Below are 23,141 nucleotides of genomic sequence, written 5' to 3'. Positions count from 1 at the left end.
TGTCATTGATTACCCCCCTGTAAAGCTCCATTCAGATGTCCGCATGATTTTTACGGATGCACTGATAGATGGATCGGATCCGCAAAACGCATCCGGACGTCTGAATGAAGCCTTACAGGGGCGTGATCAATGACTGTGGTTATCACCCCATATAGACTCCCTGATCACCCCCCTGTCATTGATCACCCCCCTGTAAAGCTCCATTCAGATGTCCGCATGATTTTTACGGATCCACTGATAGATGGATCGGATCCGCAAAACGCATCCGGACGTCTGAATGAAGCCTTACAGGGGCGTGATCAATGACTGTGGTGATCACCCCATATAGACTCCCTGATCACCCCCCTGTCATTGATTACCCCCCTGTCATTGATTACCCCCCTGTAAAGCTCCATTCAGATGTCCGCATGATTTTTACGGATGCACTGATAGATGGATCGGATCCGCAAAACGCATCCGGACGTCTGAATGAAGCCTTACAGGGGCGTGATCAATGACTGTGGTGATCACCCCATATAGACTCCCTGATCACCCCCCTGTCATTGATCACCCCCCTGTCATTGATCACCCCCCCTGTCATTGATCACCCCCCCTGTCATTGATCACCCTCTGTAAGGCTCCATTCAGACATTTTTTTGGCCCAAGTTAGCGGAATTATTATTTTTTTTTCTTACAAAGTCTCATATTCCACTAACTTGTGACAAAAAAATTAAATCTCACATGAACTCACCATACCCCTCACGGAAACCAAATGCGTAAAATTTTTTAGACATTTATATTCCAGACTTCTTCTCACGCTTTAGGGCCCCTAGAATGCCAGGGCAGTATAAATACCCCACATGTGACCCCATTTCGGAAAGAAGACACCCCCAGGTATTCCGTGAGGGGCATATTGAGTCCATGAAAGATTGAAATTTTTGTCCCAAGTTAGCGGAACGGGAGACTTTGTGAGAAAAAAATTAAAAATATCAATTTCCGCTAACTTGTGCCAAAAAAAAAAAATTTCTATGAACTCGCCATGCCCCTCATTGAATACCTTGGGGTGTCTTCTTTCCAAAATGGGGTCACATGTGGGGTATTTATACTGCCCTGGCATTCTAGGGGCCCCAAAGCGTGAGAAGAAGTCTGGTATCCAAATGTCTAAAAATGCCCTCCTAAAAGGAATTTGGGCACCTTTGCGCATCTAGGCTGCAAAAAAGTGTCACACATCTGGTATCGCCGTACTCAGGAGAAGTTGGGGAATGTGTTTTGGGGTGTCATTTTACATATACCCATGCTGGGTGAGAGAAATATCTTGGTCAAATGCCAACTTTGTATAAAAAAATGGGAAAAGTTGTCTTTTGCCGAAATATTACTCTCACCCAGCATGGGTATATGTAAAATGACACCCCAAAACACATTCCCCAACTTCTCCTGAATACGGCGATACCACATGTGTGACACTTTTTTGCAGCCTAGGTGGGCAAAGGGGCCCATGTTCCAAAGAGCACCTTTAGGATTTCACAGGTCATTTACCTACTTACCACACATTAGGGCCCCTGGAAAATGCCAGGGCAGTATAACTACCCCACAAGTGACCCCATTTTGGAAAGAAGACACCCCAAGGTATTCCGTGAGGGGCATGGCAAGTTCCTAGAATTTTTTATTTTTTGTCACAAGTTAGTGGAAAATGCTGATTTTTTTTTTTTTTTTTTTTTCATACAAAGTCTTATATTCCACTAACTTGTGACAAAAAATAAAAACTTCCATGAACTCACTATGCCCATCAGCGAATACCTTGGGGTCTCCTCTTTCCAAAATGGGGTCACTTGTGGGGTAGTTATACTGCCCTGGCATTCTAGGGGCCCAAATGTGTGGTAAGGAGTTTGAAATCAAATTCTGTAAAAAATGACCTGTGAAATCCGAAAGGTGCTCTTTGGAATATGGGCCCCTTTGCCCACCTAGGCTGCAAAAAAGTGTCACACATCTGGTATTGCCGTACTCAGGAGAAGGTGGGGAATGTGTTTTGGGGTGTCATTTTACATATACCCCTGCTGGGTGAGAGAAATATCTTGGCAAAAGACAACTTTTCCCATTTTTTTATACAAAGTTGGCATTTGACCAAGATATTTATCTCACCCAGCATGGGTATATGTAAAAAGACACCCCAAAACACATTCCTCAACTTCTCCTGAATACAGAGATACCAGATGTGTGACACTTTTTTGCAGCCTAGGTGGGCAAAGGGGCCCATATTCCAAAGAGCACCTTTCGGATTTCACTGGTCATTTTTTACAGAATTTGATTTCAAACTCCTTACCACACATTTGGGCCCCTAGAATGCCAGGGCAGTATAACTACCCCACAAGTGACCCCATTTTGGAAAGAAGAGACCCCAAGGTATTTCGTGATGGGCATAGTGAGTTCATAGAAGTTTTTATTTTTTGTCACAAGTTAGTGGAATATGAGACTTTGTAAGAAAAAAAAAATAAATAAAAAAATCATCATTTTCCGCTAACTTGTGACAAAAAATAAAAAGTTCTATGAACTCACTATGCCCATCAGCGAATACCTTAGGGTGTGTACTTTCCGAAATGGGGTCATTTGTGGGGTGTTTGTACTGTCTGGGCATTGTAGAACCTCAGGAAACATGACAGGTGCTCAGAAAGTCAGAGCTGCTTCAAAAAGCGGAAATTCACATTTTTGTACCATAGTTTGTAAACGCTATAACTTTTACCCGAACCATTTTTTTTTTACCCAAACATTTTTTTTTTTATCAAAGACATGTAGAACTATAAATTTAGAGCAAAATTTCTATATGGATCTCGTTTTTTTTGCAAAATTTTACAACTGAAAGTGAAAAATGTCATTTTTTTGCAAAAAAATCATTAAATTTCGATTAATAACAAAAAAAGTAAAAATGTCAGCAGCAATGAAATACCACCAAATGAAAGCTCTATTAGTGAGAAGAAAAGGAGGTAAAATTCATTTGGGTGGTAAGTTGCATGACCGAGCAATAAACGGTGAAAGTAGTGTAGTGCCGATTTGTAAAAAAGGGCCTGGTCTTTAGGGGGGTATAAACCTGTGGTCCTTAAGTGGTTAAACATGGGGGTGGATAAATCGTGCTTTGGGTTTGTGTTGCAGCCAATGGCACAGTGAACATTTCACGGGTAGCGGGAAGAATGGATTCAATGAAATTCCTGCAAATTCTGGAAACAAATATAACACTGACTGTAAAAAAAAAAGCTGAAGTCGAAAAGAGGATGGCCTCTACAAATGGATAATGATCCTAAACACACCTCAATATCCACAATAAGCTACCTCAAAAGGAGCGAGCTGAAGGTTTTACCATGGCCCTCACAGTTCCCTGATCTGAACATCATTGAATATATGTAGATAGACCTCAAAAAGTAGTACATGCAAGACGGCCTTGGAATCTCTCAGGACTGGAAGAATGGATAAAAATACCTCAAACAAGAATTGAAAGCATTTACAAGCTGTGATACTTGCCAAAGGGGTGCCACTAGGTACTAACCACGCAGGGTGCCCAAAAGTTTTGCTTCAGGCTCTTTCTTTTTTTTTTTTTTTGAAAATGTAAAAGATGAAAATAAAAAAAAAATACATTTTTGCTTAAGATACAAAAGGGAATGTGTCATCTTTAATGTTAAGCCTTTTGGAGATCATTTCATCTTCAACTTGCTTAACTGTTCACAGTACCAGTAGTTTTGACCAGGGGTGCCCAAACTTTTGCATGCCACTGTATATATACACACAAACTTTCTGACAACAGCCAGGTTAGTATAAAGAGCGTAGTAAATCCTCCTCTATCCAAATTTCAAGGGACCATCGCCTTACAGTAATAAACAAGCTCTGATTATTTCACCTTGACTCAGAACAGGTTAAACAAACTATCACAGCGAGCAATGGGGCAGGTAAATATGAAGAAGAGTTACTCATTACTAGGGCTTGGGTAAGACACACACAGACACTTGTCTTTTTTATTTAAACAAACTGCTCAGTTCAATCCACGTAAGAGCCGGTTAGCCGTAGTGCATAGTATATGATAAAAATCTGCAGGACCCATTATGGTCAATCTGGTCTGAAAAAAATTAGACCATACAAAACTTCACTTTATTTGCAAAGTTTGGATGGTGTCTGTAGAAAATGAGACTATAGCTCCCAGTTTAATCACTCGGAAATGACAAGAATAGTTTATATATATTATGATATATGTGACCTGTGTGGTCACGTGTTTGTTTCTAATTGGTTCAAAAATAGTTGTAGCAGTTTTCCCATGTGCACATTTACGGCATTTCCACTGGATATGTCATAAATGACTGATAAAGTGAGGTCCTCACACATATCTCAAGCTTGTGGGTCCCCCACCTTGTAGCTGTTGAGAGTAGGTCAACCCTTACAAAAATCAAGTGCAGTGAGGTGCGTCTGTGTAAAACAATTGTCTCCAATGGTCTCCAGGAGTCCATAAGACATGAGTCAGGATAACGAATGCCCTGAGTTTCTCCAAGTGGATCTTCTGTCCACATGATAAAACAGAGGTGCGCTGTGAGCGTGCAGTTCGCTGCGCACGGGGATAGCACACAGACGGAAAATATAACTGTCACAATCCAAATATTCACAGGAGGAATAAGAGGAGTACACATGAGCTTTTAAACGAGCTGAATTTCTGTTACCTTCATCTGCAGGATGTCCCCTTCATGTGCAGGCCACCCTCTGAGTACCAGACCAGTCCTGGTGTCCAGCAGGATAATGAATCCAGAAGAATAACCTGCAACAACGCTGCGTCCATTTGGGCTGACGGCCAGATAGCGGATAAGTCCTGCATTCAGGTTGCTGGCCAGCTTAAATTCATGCTAAGAGGGGCAAACATATGAACATTGGTAGGAAACAAACATAATTCACACATATTCTAGTCATCTACATAATAAAACGTCATACACGAGGACTCGCTAGGCAGGAGTAACTCACCTATACTGTAAGCTGTCTTCACCAGTTGTGGTTGCGATGCACATTTTGCAGATTTTTTATTTTATTTTTTGCAAAACTAGTGCAGAAATGCATACAGGGTCCCCCAGCTCAACAGATCCCCTACCTACACCTACATTGGTGTTAAATGCTATGTCCACCTTCGCAAATCAATTCTTTTTAAACTCTCCTACCGATCTAAAAAAAAAATCTAAACTTCAAATAGTCCTGATTAACAATATACAGTGGTCCCTCAACATACAATATTTTCCACATACAACGGTCTTTTCTTTGCCATCTTTAGATGAAACCAGACTCCATGTCTCAGACTCAGATCCCAACAATCCACGTGGCCATTTCTCTGGTAAAACACTTGTACGGTGCGGTACTACAGGTCCTGTACTGCCCTCTGTCTGTGCCAGGATGAGCTGCACCTTTGGATGCCAGGGGAGGACGGCTCCATTTTATTTTTCTGTTACACTATGTGCTATGTATGAAGAAGCCACTGCCTTCATCTTAGATAGTGATCTACAGCTTCCAGCAGCTATTCCTGACTGTTATATGTAAGGACTTGCTTTAATCGGTCTTAGTTATTTGCTTGTTTTTCTTAAATCTTAATTTTATCTTATTTTGGGGCTACTTGTTTTCCATAGAGTTATGGACTCAAGTTACAATGGTTTCATCATACAATTTAGATTGTAACCTTAGGGACCACTGTACTACCATTTAGTGTCTACAGCACCGATGCACATCTATGTGTCCCCACGGATTCAGGTTACAAACAAGGGAGTAGGATTGCATGATTAGACTAAACCCAGGGCTTGTTTGTAGGTGGTCATAATCTTTAAAGAGGTTGTCAGAGTTAAAGAAAACCCAAGTGTACCCTCTGTAAATGGTCTAAAATGACAAATCAAATCTTGCCCTTTTTCTTCTGCGCGCTGTACTCCGGTCCTCCCCACCAGAGAGGTCACCTTCCTGGCTGCAGCGGTGACAATCTGTGCACACAGAGCACCCTGTAGTCAATCACTGGCCTGAGCAGTACACAGGATGTCACCACTGCAGCCAGGAAAGCAAATAGCAATAAAGGAGGACAAGAGCAGCACAGGGAGAAGCGGAAGAGAAAGGATGAGTATCGATTCTTTCGTTATTTCAGACTATTTACAGGGGCTGCCCAATTTTTTTTTTGGACTTGGACAACTCCTTTAGAGAAAATCCAGAAAATCTGAGATCCACAGTAGGACTGTTCTAAAGGGGTTGTTCTATAAAAAAAAGAAATACCTTACAATATAGTTTAAAATAATAAAAAGAGGAAAACCATACCAATCCCCTGTCACTCCTGTGCCATTGCTTCCCTGGTACCGGGCTCCAGCGATGATGTGACTTGTCAACACGTGACTGCGGCAGCCAGTCGCTGAAGGCATCCGCACCAGAGCGCCAGGGGAGTGGTAAGGCAAGATTAACAATAAAAATAACTAAAGGGGTTAAAGTGCATCTGTCAGCAGGTTTGTACCTATGAAACTGGCTGACCTGTTACATGTGCGCTTAGCAGCTGAAGACATCTGTGTTCATTCTGCAACTGCCGCGCACTTTGATTGACAGGGGCAGGCACTGAAAACATGATCATGCCTGACCGGCCCTGCCAATCAATGTGCAGAGGGAGCTGCAATTGCAGAGAGAGAAGAGCCTCTAGGTGTAACGGCAACGCCCCCATTGCTCCCAGAGGCTCATTCGCATATATTAAATCTTCATTTTTCTCAGCAAAGTGGACACATATGAACATGGGACCAACACAGATGCCTTCAGCTGCTACGTGCACATGTAACAAGGTCAGCCAGTGTCACAGGTACAGATCTGCAGACTTTTTTTTTTTTTTACTGTAAACTGTAAAAAAATAAATTAAATAAAAAATCCATGGAGTTGGACGTTTTCAAATGTATCATTAATGGTATTAAGAAAATCAAGACAATGATCAAAACAAACGTAGCCAAAAACAGTAGGTGAGATAAAACCATATACATTACCTGAAGCCCGGGTTTCCGGGGGTCAATGAAACGTAGAACAGAATCGGAACTTCCAAATGTCACACTGCAGTAAGGAGGCGGCATTGTGGCCACTGCTGTTATGGGGACTTTAGTGTCTCCGGCCTCGAAAGAGCGAATGGTTGTACCTGTCAATAAAAGCACTTGAGAGCCAGTATATATAAATCTATAAATAATTAGATATAGACAATAATAATTTTTATATATAATATATATAATATATATATATATATACACATATACACGATATATATATATATATATTTTTTTTTTATTATCATATGTCCCCAGTGAACAAGCACATGGGGACAGGTCATCTATGCTTATTTGAAAGGATATGCCCATATAACTGTCCCTATATACTGTATAACAGCAACCCCCTGTCAGTAGTGAGCGCTTACCGCTCAGTCAGGCATCTCTCCCGGCAGATGGTTCATTACTTAGCGCGCTGGGAATATAGGAGAAGAGCTCATTCACAGCGCTGGCCACGCTGATCAGTGAGAAAAACAGGAACATTATTTATATATATATATATATATATATATATAAAAGAAAAAGAAAGAAAGCAGCACACAAAAAAAAGTGAACGGGTGCAAAAAAATCCTCCCAGGAGACCTGCGACCAAGATCCCAAATGTAGATAATGTAGCAAAAGAAGGCAGCACTCCAGTTTGCAGTAAAAAAGTGGACGGTTTATTCACTCATCAGCAACGTTTCAGCTCTCACATTGGAGCCTTTTTCCAGCTGGAAAAAGGCTCCAATGTGAGAGCTGAAACGTTGCTGATGAGTGAATAAACCGTCCACTTTTTTACTGCAAACTGGAGTGCTGCCTTCTTTTGCTACATTATATATATATATATATATATATATATATATATATATATATATATATTCTAAAGACATTCATCTAGTGTCCACTATGTGAGGGGGCAGTGAGGGCAGACGCCCAGCAGCGCCAATCCCTGCCCATCTCCATAGTCAGTGCTGCACTGTGCTGTTAGGAAGAAGGATGTGCCTTACCAACTCTCATCTAAGGCATATTTCTGGGCAAGTTTTCTACTATAAATGTACGATTTCTCTAAATAATGTAAATTTGAAAAATGTTCCCAATACATTAGCAAAAAAAAAAAATTATTACATTTTAAGGGGGTTAGAGGGTTTTTCCAAGATTTTAATATTGATGTCCTATCATCTGGATAGGTTATCAATACCAGATCGGCAGGGTCCAACTCCCAGCACCCCCTGCCATGCCAGCACTGCCTTCCCTTCATTGTTTACCTGCTCGCCGTCAGCAGCACAGCGGTGAGCAGGTGTAATTACAACCCGTCCCCTCCGCTTCAATGGGACGGCTCATTCCGATACTATACATTTGCATAGGAAGGAGCAGTCCCATAAAAATGAATGAGACAGCTTGTAATAATACACCGCTGCGATGTCGGCGGTGAGTAGGTAAACGAAAAAGACAGCGCTCGCACAAGCACAGCCTTCCATTCAAACAGCTGATCACCGGGCTGCCGGGTGTTAGACCCCTGCTGATCTAATATTGATGACCTATCCTGAGGATAGGTCATCAATATTAACATCCTGGAAAACCCCTTTAACCCTTTATGACAGAACGGCTCAATATTTTTAATAAAGACCAATTGAAGAAATTATTTTTTCCCAAAATGAGTAAAATGCAATCATAAAATAAAAATGCCCACAAAGGTGTACATAGCGTTTAGGCCTCTTTCACACTACCGTATGGCTATTTCAGTGTTTTGCGGTCCGTTTTTCACGGATCCGTTGTTCAGTTTTTTTTTTTGCTTCCGTTGTGTTTCAGTTTCGTTTTTTCGTTCTGTTTTTCCGTATGGCATATACAGTAATTACATAGAAAAAATTGGGCTAGGCATAACATTTTCAATAGATGGTTCCGCAAAAACGCAACGGATACGGAAGACACACAAATGCATTTCCATATGTATTCAGTTTTTTTTTTTGCGGACCCATTGACTTGAACAGAGCCACGGAACGTGATTTGCGGGCAATAATAGGACATGTTCTATCTTTCAACCTAACGGAAAAACTGAAATACGGAAACGGAATGCATACGGAGTACATTCCGTTTTTTTTGCGGAACCATTGAAATGAATGGTTCCGTATACAGAACACAAAAAACTGCCTGCAAAACGGAAAAAAAAACGGTAGTGTGAAAGAGGCCTTAAAGGGATATTCTGGTTGTTTCAAGTTATCATCTATCCACAGGATAGGGGGATAACTATTAGATCGGTGGGGGTCCTACTGCTGGGACATGCACCGATCACGAGAACAGGTGCCACATACCCCCCTACAGCCCCCCTGAAAAGAAAGGAGTGGCGGGTGGCACTTGTGTGCAGCTGCTGCATTGATTTTTATGGGAGTTCCGGAGATAGCCAAGCGCTGTACTCGCCTATCTCCAGAACTCCCATAAAAATCAATGCAGCGGCCACACGCATGTGCGACCAGTTTCCTAGTTCATTTCTAGGGGGTACAGGGCCCTTGTTTTTGTGATCGCTGGGTGGAACAGTAGCACCCCCACCGATCTAATAGTTATCCCCTATCCGGTGGATATGGGATAATATGAAACAACCGGAATACCCCTTTAAGCAAATTTAGGTCTACTGTGTGCGCATGAAGGAAAAGCACCATAAAAGCAGGTGTCTTTTTAGAACCGTACTATGGAACTACCATAATAACCAAACAAATGAGTTAAAATTATTAGATCTGGTTATTTATTTATTGAGGAAAATAATCCAATATCACATGTCTGTGAGCGGTAAAAAGTATGTGAACCTTTAGGCCCCTTTCACACGGGCGAGTATTCCGCGCGGATGCCATGCGCGAGTTGAACGCATTGCACCCGCACTGAATACCGACCCATTCATTTCTATGGGGCTGTTCACATGAGCGGTGATTTTCACGCACGGTTGCTAGGAGACGATCGGGATGGAGACCCGAACTGTATTATTTCCCCTTATAACATGGTTATAAGGGAAAATAATAGCATTCTGAATACAGAATGCATAGTAAAATAGCGCTGGAGGGGATATAAAAAAAAAATTAAAAAAAAATAAATAAAAAATAATTTAACTCACCTTAGTCCACTTGATCGCGCTGCTGGTTTCTCGTCTGTCTCCTTTGCCGAATAGGACCTGTGGTGAGCATTCATTGCAGGAACAGGACCTGTGGTGACGTCACTCCGGTCATCACATGGTCCATCACATGATCCATCACCATGGTAAAAGATCATGTGATGAACCATGTGATGACCGGAGTGACGTCACCACAGGTCCTGTTCCTGCAATGAATGCTCACCACAGGTCCTATTCAGCAAAGAAGGAGACAGACGAGAAGCCGGCAGCGCGATCAAGTGGACTAAGGTGAGTTAAATTTTATTTATTTTTTTTCAACCCCTCCAGCGCTATTTTACTATGCATTCTGTATTCAGAATTCTATTATTTTCCCTTATAACCATGTTATAAGGGAAAATAATACAATCTACAGAACACAGATCCCAAGCCCGAACTTCTGTGAAGAAGTTCGGGTTTGGGTACCAAACATGCGCGATTTTTCTCATGCGAGTGTAAAACGCATTACAATGTTTTGCACTCGCGCGGAAAAATTGCGCGTGTTCCAGCAACGCACCCGCACATTTTCCCGCAACACCCGTGTGAAAGAGGCCTTAGGATTAGCAGATAATTTGAAGGTGGCACTAAAGTCAGGTGTTTTCAGTCACTACGATGACAATCAGGTATGAGTCTGCGACCTGTTTTATTTAACCCTTAGGATTCCTGAGTTTTTTTCGTTTTTGCATTTTCATTTTCCTTCCCCATCTTCCTTAAGCCATAACATTTATATTTTTAGCTGTATCAGGGCTTATTTTTTTGCGGGACAAGTTGTAATTTACATCACCATACTCTGACCCCCATAACTTTTTTTTTATATTTATATCTACTTAGGCTCATATTTGCGGGACAATCTGTAATTTTTATTGATGCCATTTTGGAGTGTGTGTCACTTTTTGATCATATTTTTTTGGGTAAGAGAAGTGATGAAAAAATGGCAAACTGCCCATTTTTACCCTTTTTTAAATAACGCTATTTGCCCAATTGGAAAATATTTTTATATTTTAATAGTATGGTTGTTTTCAGGCACGGTGATGCCCATGATGCTTATATTTTTTGTTATTTATGTATTTTTTTATTCTACGGAAAGGAGGGTGATTAAAATTTTTATATTTAAGGTTTTTTTGTACTTTTTTTTAAATGATTTTGAAGCTCGTATTTGAGCCTACAAAATCCATATATTTTTTTTTTATTCTGAACCCTCATAGGTCTTTTAGACCCATGATTTGTACAGAATTGCTAATTTATTAAATTGGCCTGCCACCTGCTGGCCCAAAAAAAAATTGCAGCTTCAATACCCTGGGTCTCTTCAGAGAGACCCTGCGTATTGAAACCAATTACCAGCATCCTCATTGGCCACAGAGGATGCCGATAAGAAGCGCTTCTGGGTTTTTCACCCTTTAGATGGCATGATCTCACTTGATCACGCCATCTAAAAGGTTTTAATGACAGGCATTATTGCCAGTCACGGTCATAAGCCGTGGGTCTCTGCTATTTGAAACAGCGACCTGCCGGCCATGATACCCACTGCACGTGCGTGCGGGCGTCATGTTTGCACTTCGCTCCAGCACCGTACATGTAGGGCGCTGGTAGCGAATGGGTTAAAGAACATGGATCTATCAAAAGGACCTCATAAGGAGTTTGGACTCCACCAATCCATAGTCAGACAGATTATGTACAAATGGCGAGAATTCCAGGACATTATTACCCAACCAAAGAGTGGTCGACCAACAAAGATCATGTCAAGAGCAATCTGCGAGGTCACAAAGGAACCCAAGGTAACCTCTAAGCAACTAAAGGCCTTTTATGCATTAGCTTATGTTAACGGGGTTGGTTCATCTCAGAAATTGGTGGCATATCGCTAGGATATGCCACCAGTCAGGTATGGGTCCCACCTCTCTAAAACAGGCTCCCCAAAGCAAAGGAGAGCGAAACACGCATGTGCGGTGTGCTCTCCATTCACCTCTATGGGACTTTCTGATAATAGCTGAGCGAGCGTGCACGGCTATTTGCGGAACTCCCCAAAAGTGAACAGAGATCATGCCGCACATGCACGAGTGCCAGAAAGAACCGAGCCACAGACGTGTGTTACTCAGAACTCTCATAGAAATGAAGAGCGGGTTGGTCGCGCTTATGAGGTGCACTCTCCCTTCACTTTTGGGGGTCATGTTCTGTAGATAAGTGTGGGTCCCAGTGGCAAGACCTGCACCTATCTGACATTGGTGGCATAGCGCTAGGATATGCCACCAATGTTTGAAATGAGACAACCCTTTTAATGTTCATGAATCTATCAGGAGGACACTGAACAACAATGATGCCCAGGCCAGGTTTGTAAGGAGAAAATCGCTGCTCTCCAAAAAGAATATTGCTGCCTGAATGCCAAAGATCACCTGGACAAGCCACAAGGCTATTTAAACAATGTTTTGTGGACGGATGAGACCAAAATAGGACTTGGTTTGAAACGAGAAGCATAAAAACCTCATCCCATTTGGAAACACCGTGGTGGCAGTATCATGGGCCTGTTTTGCTACATCTGGGCCAGGACGGCTTGCCATCATTTCTGGAACAATAAAGTCTAAATTTTACCAGCAGAATTCTAAAAGGAAGATATCAGCACATCTGTCCGTGAGCTGAATCTCAAGATAACATGGGTCATGCAGCGCACAAGTCGTTTTATCAAAGAACGGTTAAAGAAGAATAAAGTCCTGACCTTAATCCAATAGAAATGTTCTGGAAGGATCTGAAGTGAGTAGTTCATGGGAAGAAGCCCACCACCATAACAGAAGTTGATGTGCAATACTAATCAACAATTACTAATCAACTAACTAATCAACAATTACCAGAAAACTTTAGTAGCACTTATTGCTGCACAAAGGAAGGGGAAGGGGGTTAATGATCATACTAGATACTGAAAGCAAAAGTTCACATACTTTTTCCACGTGAGACGTGATATTGGATCATTTTCCTCAGCAAATAAATGACCATTTCTAATATTTGTTTACCCTTCTTTACTTTTAGGACTTGTATGAAAATCTGATGTAGTTTTAGATCAAATTTATGTAGAAATATAGAAAGTTCTGAAGGGTTAAACGTTGAAGCACCACTGTATGTCAGATAAAGGCTACTTTCACATCAGTGTTTTTGCTGTCCGATTTTGAGATCTGGCAGGGGATAGCAAAACTATTTCTAATAATACGTTCAGAACGGATCCCGTTGTATTATATTGAAAAACCATTGTAAGTCAATCTGGCATTGACTGTGTTTTAGGCACCGGATCCAGCTTGTTCAGATTCCCACGCCGCACATAAAATCACTGCTTGCAGCGGTTTTGTGTCCGGCATGGGAACGCAACAAACCGGAACAGAATGCGTTCTGGTGCACTCTGTTCCAGTTTGTTCAGATTTTGTCCCCATTGACAATGAATCGGATCTGAAAACTGGACAGCACAATGCTGATGTGAGAGTAGCTAAAAACTTAAAAATCAACAAACTTTCCAGTATATAAATATACATACATACAGGAAAGTTTATTTGTGTTAAGTCCCCCAAAAGCGATTATTCAATTCCCAGAAAACCTTAAACTACTATAATTCCCACCTTGATAAAAAATTAAGAAGCAGCACCTGAACTTCCCACTAGATGGCAGAAGAGGTGTTGTCATCTATCATTACTGCACTGGATTTCCTTCACCATTGAAATACATAAATACCAGATTCCACCCTCACCAGCAATCTCTATAACTAAACTACTAGAGTATACACCCAGCGTTGCCTGGATGGGCATCTATCTATATAAACATTTTCTAATGCTACTTCTGACCTAGAAATACTCACTGTTGTCTTTAGCTCAATTAGAGGTAAAAGAAAACATCTACTATTTTAAAATCATTTATGTTTTTTACTATATAAAGAAGCACTCCCTCAAAAATTATTAGAAATTTTTAGAAAGGTACATGATATAGTGAATGTAATCTTTTCACCAGTCTGTATGTGCGAGTTATCCACTCCCTTCTGATCCTCAGCTGTGTCATGTGACCAACTTTCTGACTTCCTGTCCTGTCTCCGTTGGAAATCAGTTACTTCTCTATTCACTCCTATGAGAGACTGACATTGAGGTTCCCATAGGAATATATAGAGAAACTGACTTCCTGTCCACACATAAGATGCTGTGTTATTTGGAAAGTTAGTGCTGGTCACATGACACAGCTGAGAGGCAGAAGGGAGGGGATAACTCACAAATACAGACACTGGTAAGACTACATTCACTACATATTACATCAGGCACTTTTGTAACAGGTCAGAGAATACATTTTTTTGTGGGAGTGCTTCTTTATAGTTCCCCATACACATTAGCGCATTGTTGCCCGAAACCTGCTGCTTTCGGCAGGTTCAGCCAACAGTATAATGTGTACGAGTAGCTCCCAACAATGTCATCATGTCAGAAAACGCTGATACTATTAAAACATAAAAAATATTTATCCCATCCCAATGGCCGATTCTAATTTTTTTTCCCATCAATTCACCTTCAAATCATCAAACCAATTAAAAAAATTGAATAAAAAGTGATCACAAAGTCAAAAAATCATGGCATCAATAAAAACTACAATACAAATCATCCCGCAAAAAATGAGCCCTCACACAACTCGGTAGACATAGCTATAAAAAATATGTTATGGGGGTCAGAATATGGTGAAGAAAAACATTTTCTCAAACGGGTTTAGATTTTTCTTTTCCCACAGATTACAGATGATCACTAGTGGTCCCAGTAGGGAGATACTGCGTGAACGGCTCACTGTTATGGGACCATTCTAATAAACAGAGATTGTCCAAAGCGGAGAACCCCTTCAATTTCTGCCAAATCTTCTACAATAATATTTTGAAGATGTAACCCCTCTTTATGGTATTGTTTATACCTGTATACTGGTCCCATATGCAAATTCCTCCATCACAACTGACAATCTGCTGCACAGACTCCAGCTGACCCACATAAAACACGGTCTTCTTGTGCTCTGTGTAGGTGAGACGTGGCTCAATCTCTCTGGTACCATCTCCATAGTTATACAAAGGCCATAGGCGGACAGTTTTGTCCTTGCTGCCACTCAGAAAGAAATCTTCTCCACTTAAAGGTTTAACACATTTAATTGCACCAGAGTGTCCCACAAAGCTCTGAAGCTTGATCTGGTGGAAGTAGAAGTGCGGTTCTTGTTGGCTCACACCAATTTCATACTGCCAGTACGCCAGCCAGTTACCACAAAGCCCATGAGTACTTTTTTGAAGGTCCTGCTTGAAAGTGTTCTCATCACACTGGAACTTCTCCACTACAGGACTGCAGAGGGAGGACCTTGTTGCTGGCTGCTGGTTCTCTTTAGGTACTTGAATACGATTGCCAACCATGACACTTCCAAAAGTGCCTGACTGAGTGTCCTCCTCTGAGCTGTATGCAGGAGAGCTCCTTCTGCCACTATACTCAAATAATTGTGTCCTACTGTCGATTTCCTTTGGAATTACTGCTTCTTGATAAACCATGGTCAGTCTCCATATTAATTCATGGTTTGGAACCAAATGAGCAATGACATCACCTAGAATATGTAAACATGTAATAGAATATGTGAAGGCACCAGACCAGTCCGAAAAATCCAAGACTCCAATAAATGAGGAAAAGTCATTGAAGGGCTCTGTAGCCATACAAATGCACAAGGCTTCCGAGAAATGTCTAAGGCCTCTTTCAGACGGGCGTTGCGGGAAAATGTGCGGGTGCGTTACGGGAACACCTGCGATTTTTCTGCGCGAGTGCAAAACATTTTAAAGCGTTTTGCACTCGCGTGAGAAAAATCGCGCATGTTTGGTACCCAAACCCGAACTTCTTCACAGAAGTTCGGGCTTGGGATCGGTGTTCTGTAGATTGTATTATTTTCCCTTATAACATGGTTATAAGGGAAAATAATAGCATTCTGAATACAGAATGCTAAGTAAAACAGCGCTGGAGGGGTTAAAAAATTTTTAAAAAAAATTTTAACTCACCTTAATCCACTTGACCGCGGAGGCCGGCATCTCCTTCTGTCTCCTTTGCTGAACAGGACCTGTGGTGAGCATTCATTACAGGAAAATGACCTGTGGTGACGTCACTCCGGTCATCACATGATCCATCACATGATCTTTTACCATGGTGATGGATCATGTGATGACCGGAGTGACGTCACCACAGGTCATTTTCCTGTAATGAATGCTCACCACAGGTCCTGTTCAGCAAAGGAGACAGAAGGAGATGCTGGCCTCCGCGATCAAGTGGATTAAGGAGAGTTAAATTATTATAATTTTTTTTTTAACCCCTCCAGCGCTATTTTACTATGCATTCTGAATTCAGAATGCTATTATTTTCCCTTATAACCATGTTATAAGGGGAAATAATAATGATCGGGTCTCCATCCCGATAGTCTCCTAGCAACAGTGCGTGAAAATCGCACCGCATCCGCACTTGCTTGCGATTTTCACGCAACCCCATTCACTTCTATGGGGCCTGCGTTACGTGAAAAACGCAGAATATAGAGCATGCTGCGATTTTGACAAGTGATGCGTGTAAATCACCGCTGATGTGAACAGCCCCATAGAAATGAATGGGTCGGTATTCAGTGCGGGTGCAATGCGTTCAACTCACGCATGGCATCCGCGCAGAATACTCGCCCGTGTGAAAGGGGCCTAAGAGTTGAGATAAGTGATATCCATTATATGTAATCAACTTTTTGTATTTGGCTCCACTGCACGTAGATATTTTATATGTTCTCTCTTGGGCAAATGAAGCATTAAAACCTTTTCCTTAAAGGGCATCCGTCAGCAGATTTGTACCTATGACACTGGCTGACCTGTTACATCTGCACTTGGCAGCTGAAGACATCTGTGTTGGTCCCATGTTCATATCTGTGTTGGTCCCAAGTTCATTGTTATTGCTAAGAAAAATGAAGTTATAATATATGCAAGAGTCTCTAGGAGTAATGAGGGCATTGTGATATAACCTACAGGCTCCACTTTCTCTTTACAGAGCAAGGTGTGATCAGGTTCACACTGCCTGGCCCTGTCAAAGTGGAGAGGGCGCCGCAGTTGCAGAGAGAGCAGAGCCTCTGGGAGTCATGGCAACAACCAGGTTGCTCCTAGAGGCTTATTTTCATATATTAAAACTTAATTTTTCTCAGCAATGCGGACACATGAACATGGGACCAACACAGATGCCTTGAGCTGCCAAGTGCAGATGTAACAGGTCAGCCGGTCTCATAGGTACAAATCTTTAAAGGGTATGCCTGTATCATAAGAAAACAACACATTTCAATCATGTTCAAATCTACATCAGAGTCAATGTTTCAGAGACTGCAATGCAGATTCTAGAACTATGGACTAGAAAAACAGTGCTGCATGCATCAGTATATTTTCCTGTTGAATCGAGACAGATCACAGCAGAACTAAAAACACACCATTATAAGTCTATGAGGTCTGTTGGGTTCACATTTCGTGCCAGATCCAACACTGGAGTACACAAAAGCCTGGCATTCACTGTAGCTTATTTGTCAGCTTTACTGTATAGACTGGGATAGCATGGGCAGTGTCATATCATATGTGGGAAATTAATGACCGTGGCATTGTACAGCTGGAGGTCTAGATTAGATAGGATAGCAGGGCTATACAGACACTACAGGATGGAAGTGTGTGCTTCAAATATGTCTTGATATATCAGTTGACATCTCAAATAAGAGTTGAATTTAGTTAAAAGAGAAAGTGAAACTGTGGTTTCAGGTGAATTTTGAGAATAAAAGTTGCCATATCTGTATACATTAGGAATTGCATATTTAGCCATTATATGACTTATTCTCCAAACAGATTTTACCAGTGAACTTAGAGTGACTGATAGATAAGGGCAAGAGACAGAAGGATCAGTAGAGAAGTCTGATAAGTGAAGAAAGAGGAATTTTTCTGTCATAAATTCTACAAAGTTTCTTATCCTCACTTGTACAACTGATTTATAGAACGAAAGTTTAAACTATGGGTACTCGTCACAGGATAAGGAGGCCAGAGCCACACCATTTTATGCGAGGCAAGCTCACACTGCTTCAGAGGAGTCCACTAGCAGGCGTCAGAACGGCTCAAATGGATCTGGTCAGAAGATTCATGCTGCTTTAACCACAGGTCGCAGGAATCACAGACAGGCGTCCACATTACAAAGAACGGTTTTACTTTGGGACACTGCAGCGCTTCAGAGAAAACGGTTTTAAAAAGAGCCAGGTAAAGGGAGAAGTATCCGAGGGGCGGCTCCCCAACGGGTTCTCCCTGCCGGTTCGGGCTTAATTTTCAGGCCTTTTCCTATTTGCATAAAGTAAGAGACCTGTCAATCACGTCAAGCTGGGCTGGGAGAAGCCACAGCATGCCAGAGTAAAATGCAGTTCTTTGTAAAAAGAGAGCCAGATATTGATAACCCGAAGAAAGGTTATCAATACTGAAGTCACAGAAAACCCCTTTAAGAACACAGTAAGCAGAGGGAAGGATTCTCACATGCTAGCTTTCTGAAACTCCCCTTAAAGGAGAAGGACAATTTATTATTCCACATATTCCAGATCATGTAGACTTCTATGCAGTTAGAATTGACTATTGGGGATACCACATACCTATAAGACAGGAAAATGGGATGAACGTTGCGTACGCCATTTCTGCATTAAACACTTTCTCCAGCTCCTCGATCAGAGTCAAGTCCACGGGTAGCGTTCTTCCATCAGAACAGATCACATTCTGCACAAAGGATTCCAATGAATTCTGCGTCTCTGCCACTAGTCCCTAGTGATGGCAGATGATCAGGCACATAGCACAAAGACAAATCAATACATTAGCCTTGACAATTCATATCCCTATGCTTTGTCTCCTTGATGGCAGATCTACCCACACACTGGAGCACTCAAAGAAGGTCTACGAGAATGGAATTGTGTATTTGAAAAAAATCCCTTGTCAAAGGAAACAAAAAAAAAAAATATATATATATAACATCAGCTGTGATCAGGGACGACTGACTGTACATCTAATATGGTCTCTGGTCATCCTACAGTAATTCACAGACAAAAGGGAAATCATGCCGGGAGTGGATGACTAATCGTCACTTTATTCTTTCAAACACTGACATTTTTCCTAAACCACTTTTCATATCCAATTCAAAACTGCTGAATGTTCTTGTTAAGAGACCTCCTTTAATGTACTGGGTAACTAGCAGTGACAGCACAGAGCTTTATTTCAGACTGCAGAGATTCAATGTAACATTCAAACTGACCACCGAGGAGACTGACCACCGAGGAGACTGACCACATCAACAGTGTGCACCATCAGTCTTATGATTCTGGTACTAGTGATATGCACCACATCTACAGCATGTCGAGCACTGGTTGAATGACTGCTACCCGTCTTTCTCAATGGTATCAGCATGATTCCCATTGTCCAACCTGAACAAAAGGAGCCACCTGTTGATGGCCTACACATTTTAATCCCTTAAAAGGTGTTTTCCAACCCTTCACAGGTAATTGCCTATCCTCAGGATAGGCCATCATACCCACTCGGCGGCGGTCCGACACCCTGCACCCCGCCAATCAGCTGTTGTAAAGTAACTTTAGCACCGAAACTACACATCTCCATCCGGCGTGCAGTGGATGGAGATGCTTACAGCAGCACATCTTCCATTTCATTGAATGGAAGCAGCACAGTAACCAGCGCCGGTGTTACTTTACAGCTGATCGGAGGAGGTACGGCGTGTCTGAACCCCCACCGATCAGATCATGATTGCCTATTCTAGGGGAAAGGCCATCACTTGTAAAGGTTTGGAAAATCCTTTTAAGGACACAGCCTATTTTGGACTTTTGTTTTCTTATCCTGAATTTATTTTTCGACAGACATAATATGAGTGTTAAGTCAGTTGTACTTTTAAAGGGCACCAATTTGGGGTACAGCTAATGGATTGTATAACTTTGATTAATTCAGCATGAAAAAACCCAGCAATTTGACCATTGTTTTCTGGGTTTTCTTTTCAGAAAGTTTGCCATGTGGTATAAGTGGCATGATAACTATATTCTGCTGGTCAGTACAATTACAGCAATACAAATATTTTATACCGTACTTTTCGCTCCATAAGACGCACTTCTTTTCCCCCCAAAGGGGATGAAAAAAAAATGGCAGTGCATCTTCTTGCACAAATACTAGTAAGCGATTCCATTACGGAAGTGTTCACTAGTACACAGTAGAACCAGGGAGTGGTGACTGTAGCGCTGGCTGTACTCACCGGTACCTGGTCTTCTCCGGACACTGCTCTGCACTGTGCTGACTGCATACAGCATCAGGACATAGTGCATGTACTATGAGCCGACGCTGTGTGACGTCAGGTTACAGTGAGGTGTGGGGCCTGCAGAAGATCAGGGAGCAGTGAGGACAGGAAGAGCCATTGGATCTGTAGAGTTGCAGCACAGTCCGGAGAAGGAAAAGTAAGTTCATTTATTTATGTTATGTCTGATGGGGTCGGATCTGAGGTCTAATAATGAATGGGGGTCTGATTACAGGATCTGATCTGAGGTCTAATGAGGAATGGGGGTCTGATAAGGATTGTGGATCTGATCTGTCTGATCAAGACTGGGGGGGGGGGGGGGGGGATCTCATATGAGGTCTGATTAAGATTGGTGATTTGATCTACGGTCTGATGAAAAATATATTTTTTAATTTTCTTCAAAATCCTTGTTGTGTCTTATGGAACGAAAAATATGGTAGTTTTTTTATTTATCTTTTTCTACTTTGGTACAATAAAAACTATTTTCCCTTAATTTTGTGTTGCCTTATTCAAAGACCCATTACATTTTTATTTGTTGTAGTTTTTGTTGGTGCCATTTTGGGGTACATACAACATTTGTTAACATTGTTTTTTTGGGATATGGCATGAACAACAACAAAAAAAAATAGTAATTTTGGCACAGTTTCTTTTACGATATTCACCATACGGTATAACAATTATTTTATTCTATGGGTCCCCACTAATACAGCTGCCACAGCTCCAGGGCCTATGCCAGGCATGGCCAACCTGAGGCTCCCCAGCTGTTGCAAAACTACAACTCCCACCATGCTTAGACTGCCTACAGCTATCAGCCTGCAGCAGGGCATGGTGGGAGTTGTAGTTTTACAACAGCTGGAGAGCTGCAGGTTGGCCATGCCTGGCCTATGCCATCACTGTACTATAATAGTACAGAGGCTTGTGGTAAATATGTACTTCCTGCAATGTACTATTACTGCGCTAGGTAGGAAGACATTAATATTCTACTGACTGAGCAAAGGTAATGGTATTTTACAGAATCACAGGTAAAAGATACTTTCCCATATATACACAGACACAAATCTGACATTAGGCACTTTGTGCATATTATACTCCGTCTGTTCTTAAAAAAAAATAAAAATAAAACCCTTTAAAAGGGTTTCTACCACCAGAAATACTGTTATGTAGCTGACTGACATTAGCGATGCGCTAATGTCAGCACTACATAACAGTATGTTTCTAACATTTGTCCCTGCAGCAGTTTTGGTTAAAAAAAAAAAGCACTTTTATAATATGCTAATGAGCCTCTAGGTGCTATGTGGGCGTAAAATCAGCACCTAGAGGCTCCGTCTACTCACCCTTTATCCCGCCCAGGTCCAGTGTTCTGCCCGCCCCGCTCCTCTTGATTGATGGCACGATCCACCGCATCGTTGACGAAATCCCGCGCCTGCGCCGTTCACTTCTGTCTTCGGCGCAGTGAGTGAAGGCCGCTCTTCTGATTCCGGCTTCCTCACTGTGACGTAGTCGGCGCAGGCGCAGTGAGGAATCCGGCACCAGGAGCGCATCATTCACTCACTGTGCCGAATACAGAAGTGAACAGCGCAGGCGCGGGATTTAGTTTGCGATGCAGGGAACAGTGACATCAATCAAGAGGAGCGGGGCGGGCAGAACAGGGGACCTGGGCGGGATAAAGCGTGAGTAGACGGAGCCTCTAAGTGCTGATTTTACGCCCACATAGCACCTAGAGGATCATTAGCATATTATAAAAGTGCTTATTTTACAAAAACGGCTGCAGGGACTAATGTTAGAAACATACTGTTATGTAGTGCTGACAATAGCGCATCGCTAATGTCAGTCAGCTACATAACAGTATTTCTGGTGGTAGATGCCCTTTAAGCTAGTTACTAATTCAGCATGCATTGTGTGAATGTGGAATAGATAATTTATCACCTTTACCCCTTTATGACATGAACATGGCTCTAAGTAAAATAACCATAATCTTTTAGGCAAATGGTGTACTGTAAGTCAGCCTAATTCACTTAAAGGTGTTGTACAGGATAAGAAAAACATTGCTGCTCTCTTGCAAAAGCAGTACCCCAACATGGTGTGTGGCATTGTAGCTCAACCCCATTCTTGTCAACTGAGCTGATTTGCGATATCAGACAATGGTAGTTATCTTTTTTTAATCCTATACAAACCATTACAAGGTATTCCAATTTGAAACATTTATGGTATATGCACAAGATATACAGTCACTTGGTCACAGAATACAGTAGGTGAAGTCAAGGACAGAAAATGTTTGAGCTATGGGCAAGGAGAATTAAAGGGGTTTTAAGGAACTTACAAAAATAGGAATTAAATTTACCGGTAATTTGGTTTCCAGAGATTCCCTCATGACAGCACAACAGGGGAGGTTGTTCCCCTTTGATCTTCTTGGGACAGGAAACAGAGGTTAAAAGGTCCCTCCCACCTCCACCCACCGGTGTTTTTCCAGATTACTACACCAGGATGGATGCAACAGATTTATTAAAATCATAAGAAAATCTTAAATGCAATATTTACATAGTAGTTAGTAAGGGAGGGACTGTACGGGTGCGGTCATGAGGGAATCTCTGGAAACCGAATTACCAGTAAGTTTAATTCCTATTTTCCAGCTCATCCCTCATGACAGCACAACAGGAGATGTAC

General features: G+C 41.8%; 1 protein-coding gene across 1 annotated transcript in view; it reads right to left on the bottom strand.

Moving 5' to 3' along the window:
• WDR81 (WD repeat domain 81) overlaps positions 1-23,141 on the bottom strand; it is an 81,170-nt gene that overhangs the window by 14,773 nt on the left and 43,256 nt on the right. The window contains exons 7-10 of the mRNA XM_040423556.1: positions 18,790-18,955; positions 15,055-15,720; positions 6,984-7,129; positions 4,671-4,850 (exon numbers count right to left, since the gene is read on the bottom strand). Coding sequence (XP_040279490.1) covers positions 4,671-4,850; positions 6,984-7,129; positions 15,055-15,720; positions 18,790-18,955 — 1,158 coding nt within the window. The remainder of the gene's footprint in view (positions 1-4,670; positions 4,851-6,983; positions 7,130-15,054; positions 15,721-18,789; positions 18,956-23,141) is intronic.

This window comes from Bufo bufo, chromosome 3 (assembly GCF_905171765.1).
Source record: "Bufo bufo chromosome 3, aBufBuf1.1, whole genome shotgun sequence".
NCBI classification, from domain to species: Eukaryota; Metazoa; Chordata; class Amphibia; order Anura; family Bufonidae; genus Bufo; species Bufo bufo.
The sequence above is the reverse complement of the archived record's forward strand: the minus strand, read 5'-3'. Positions and strand labels throughout refer to the sequence as shown.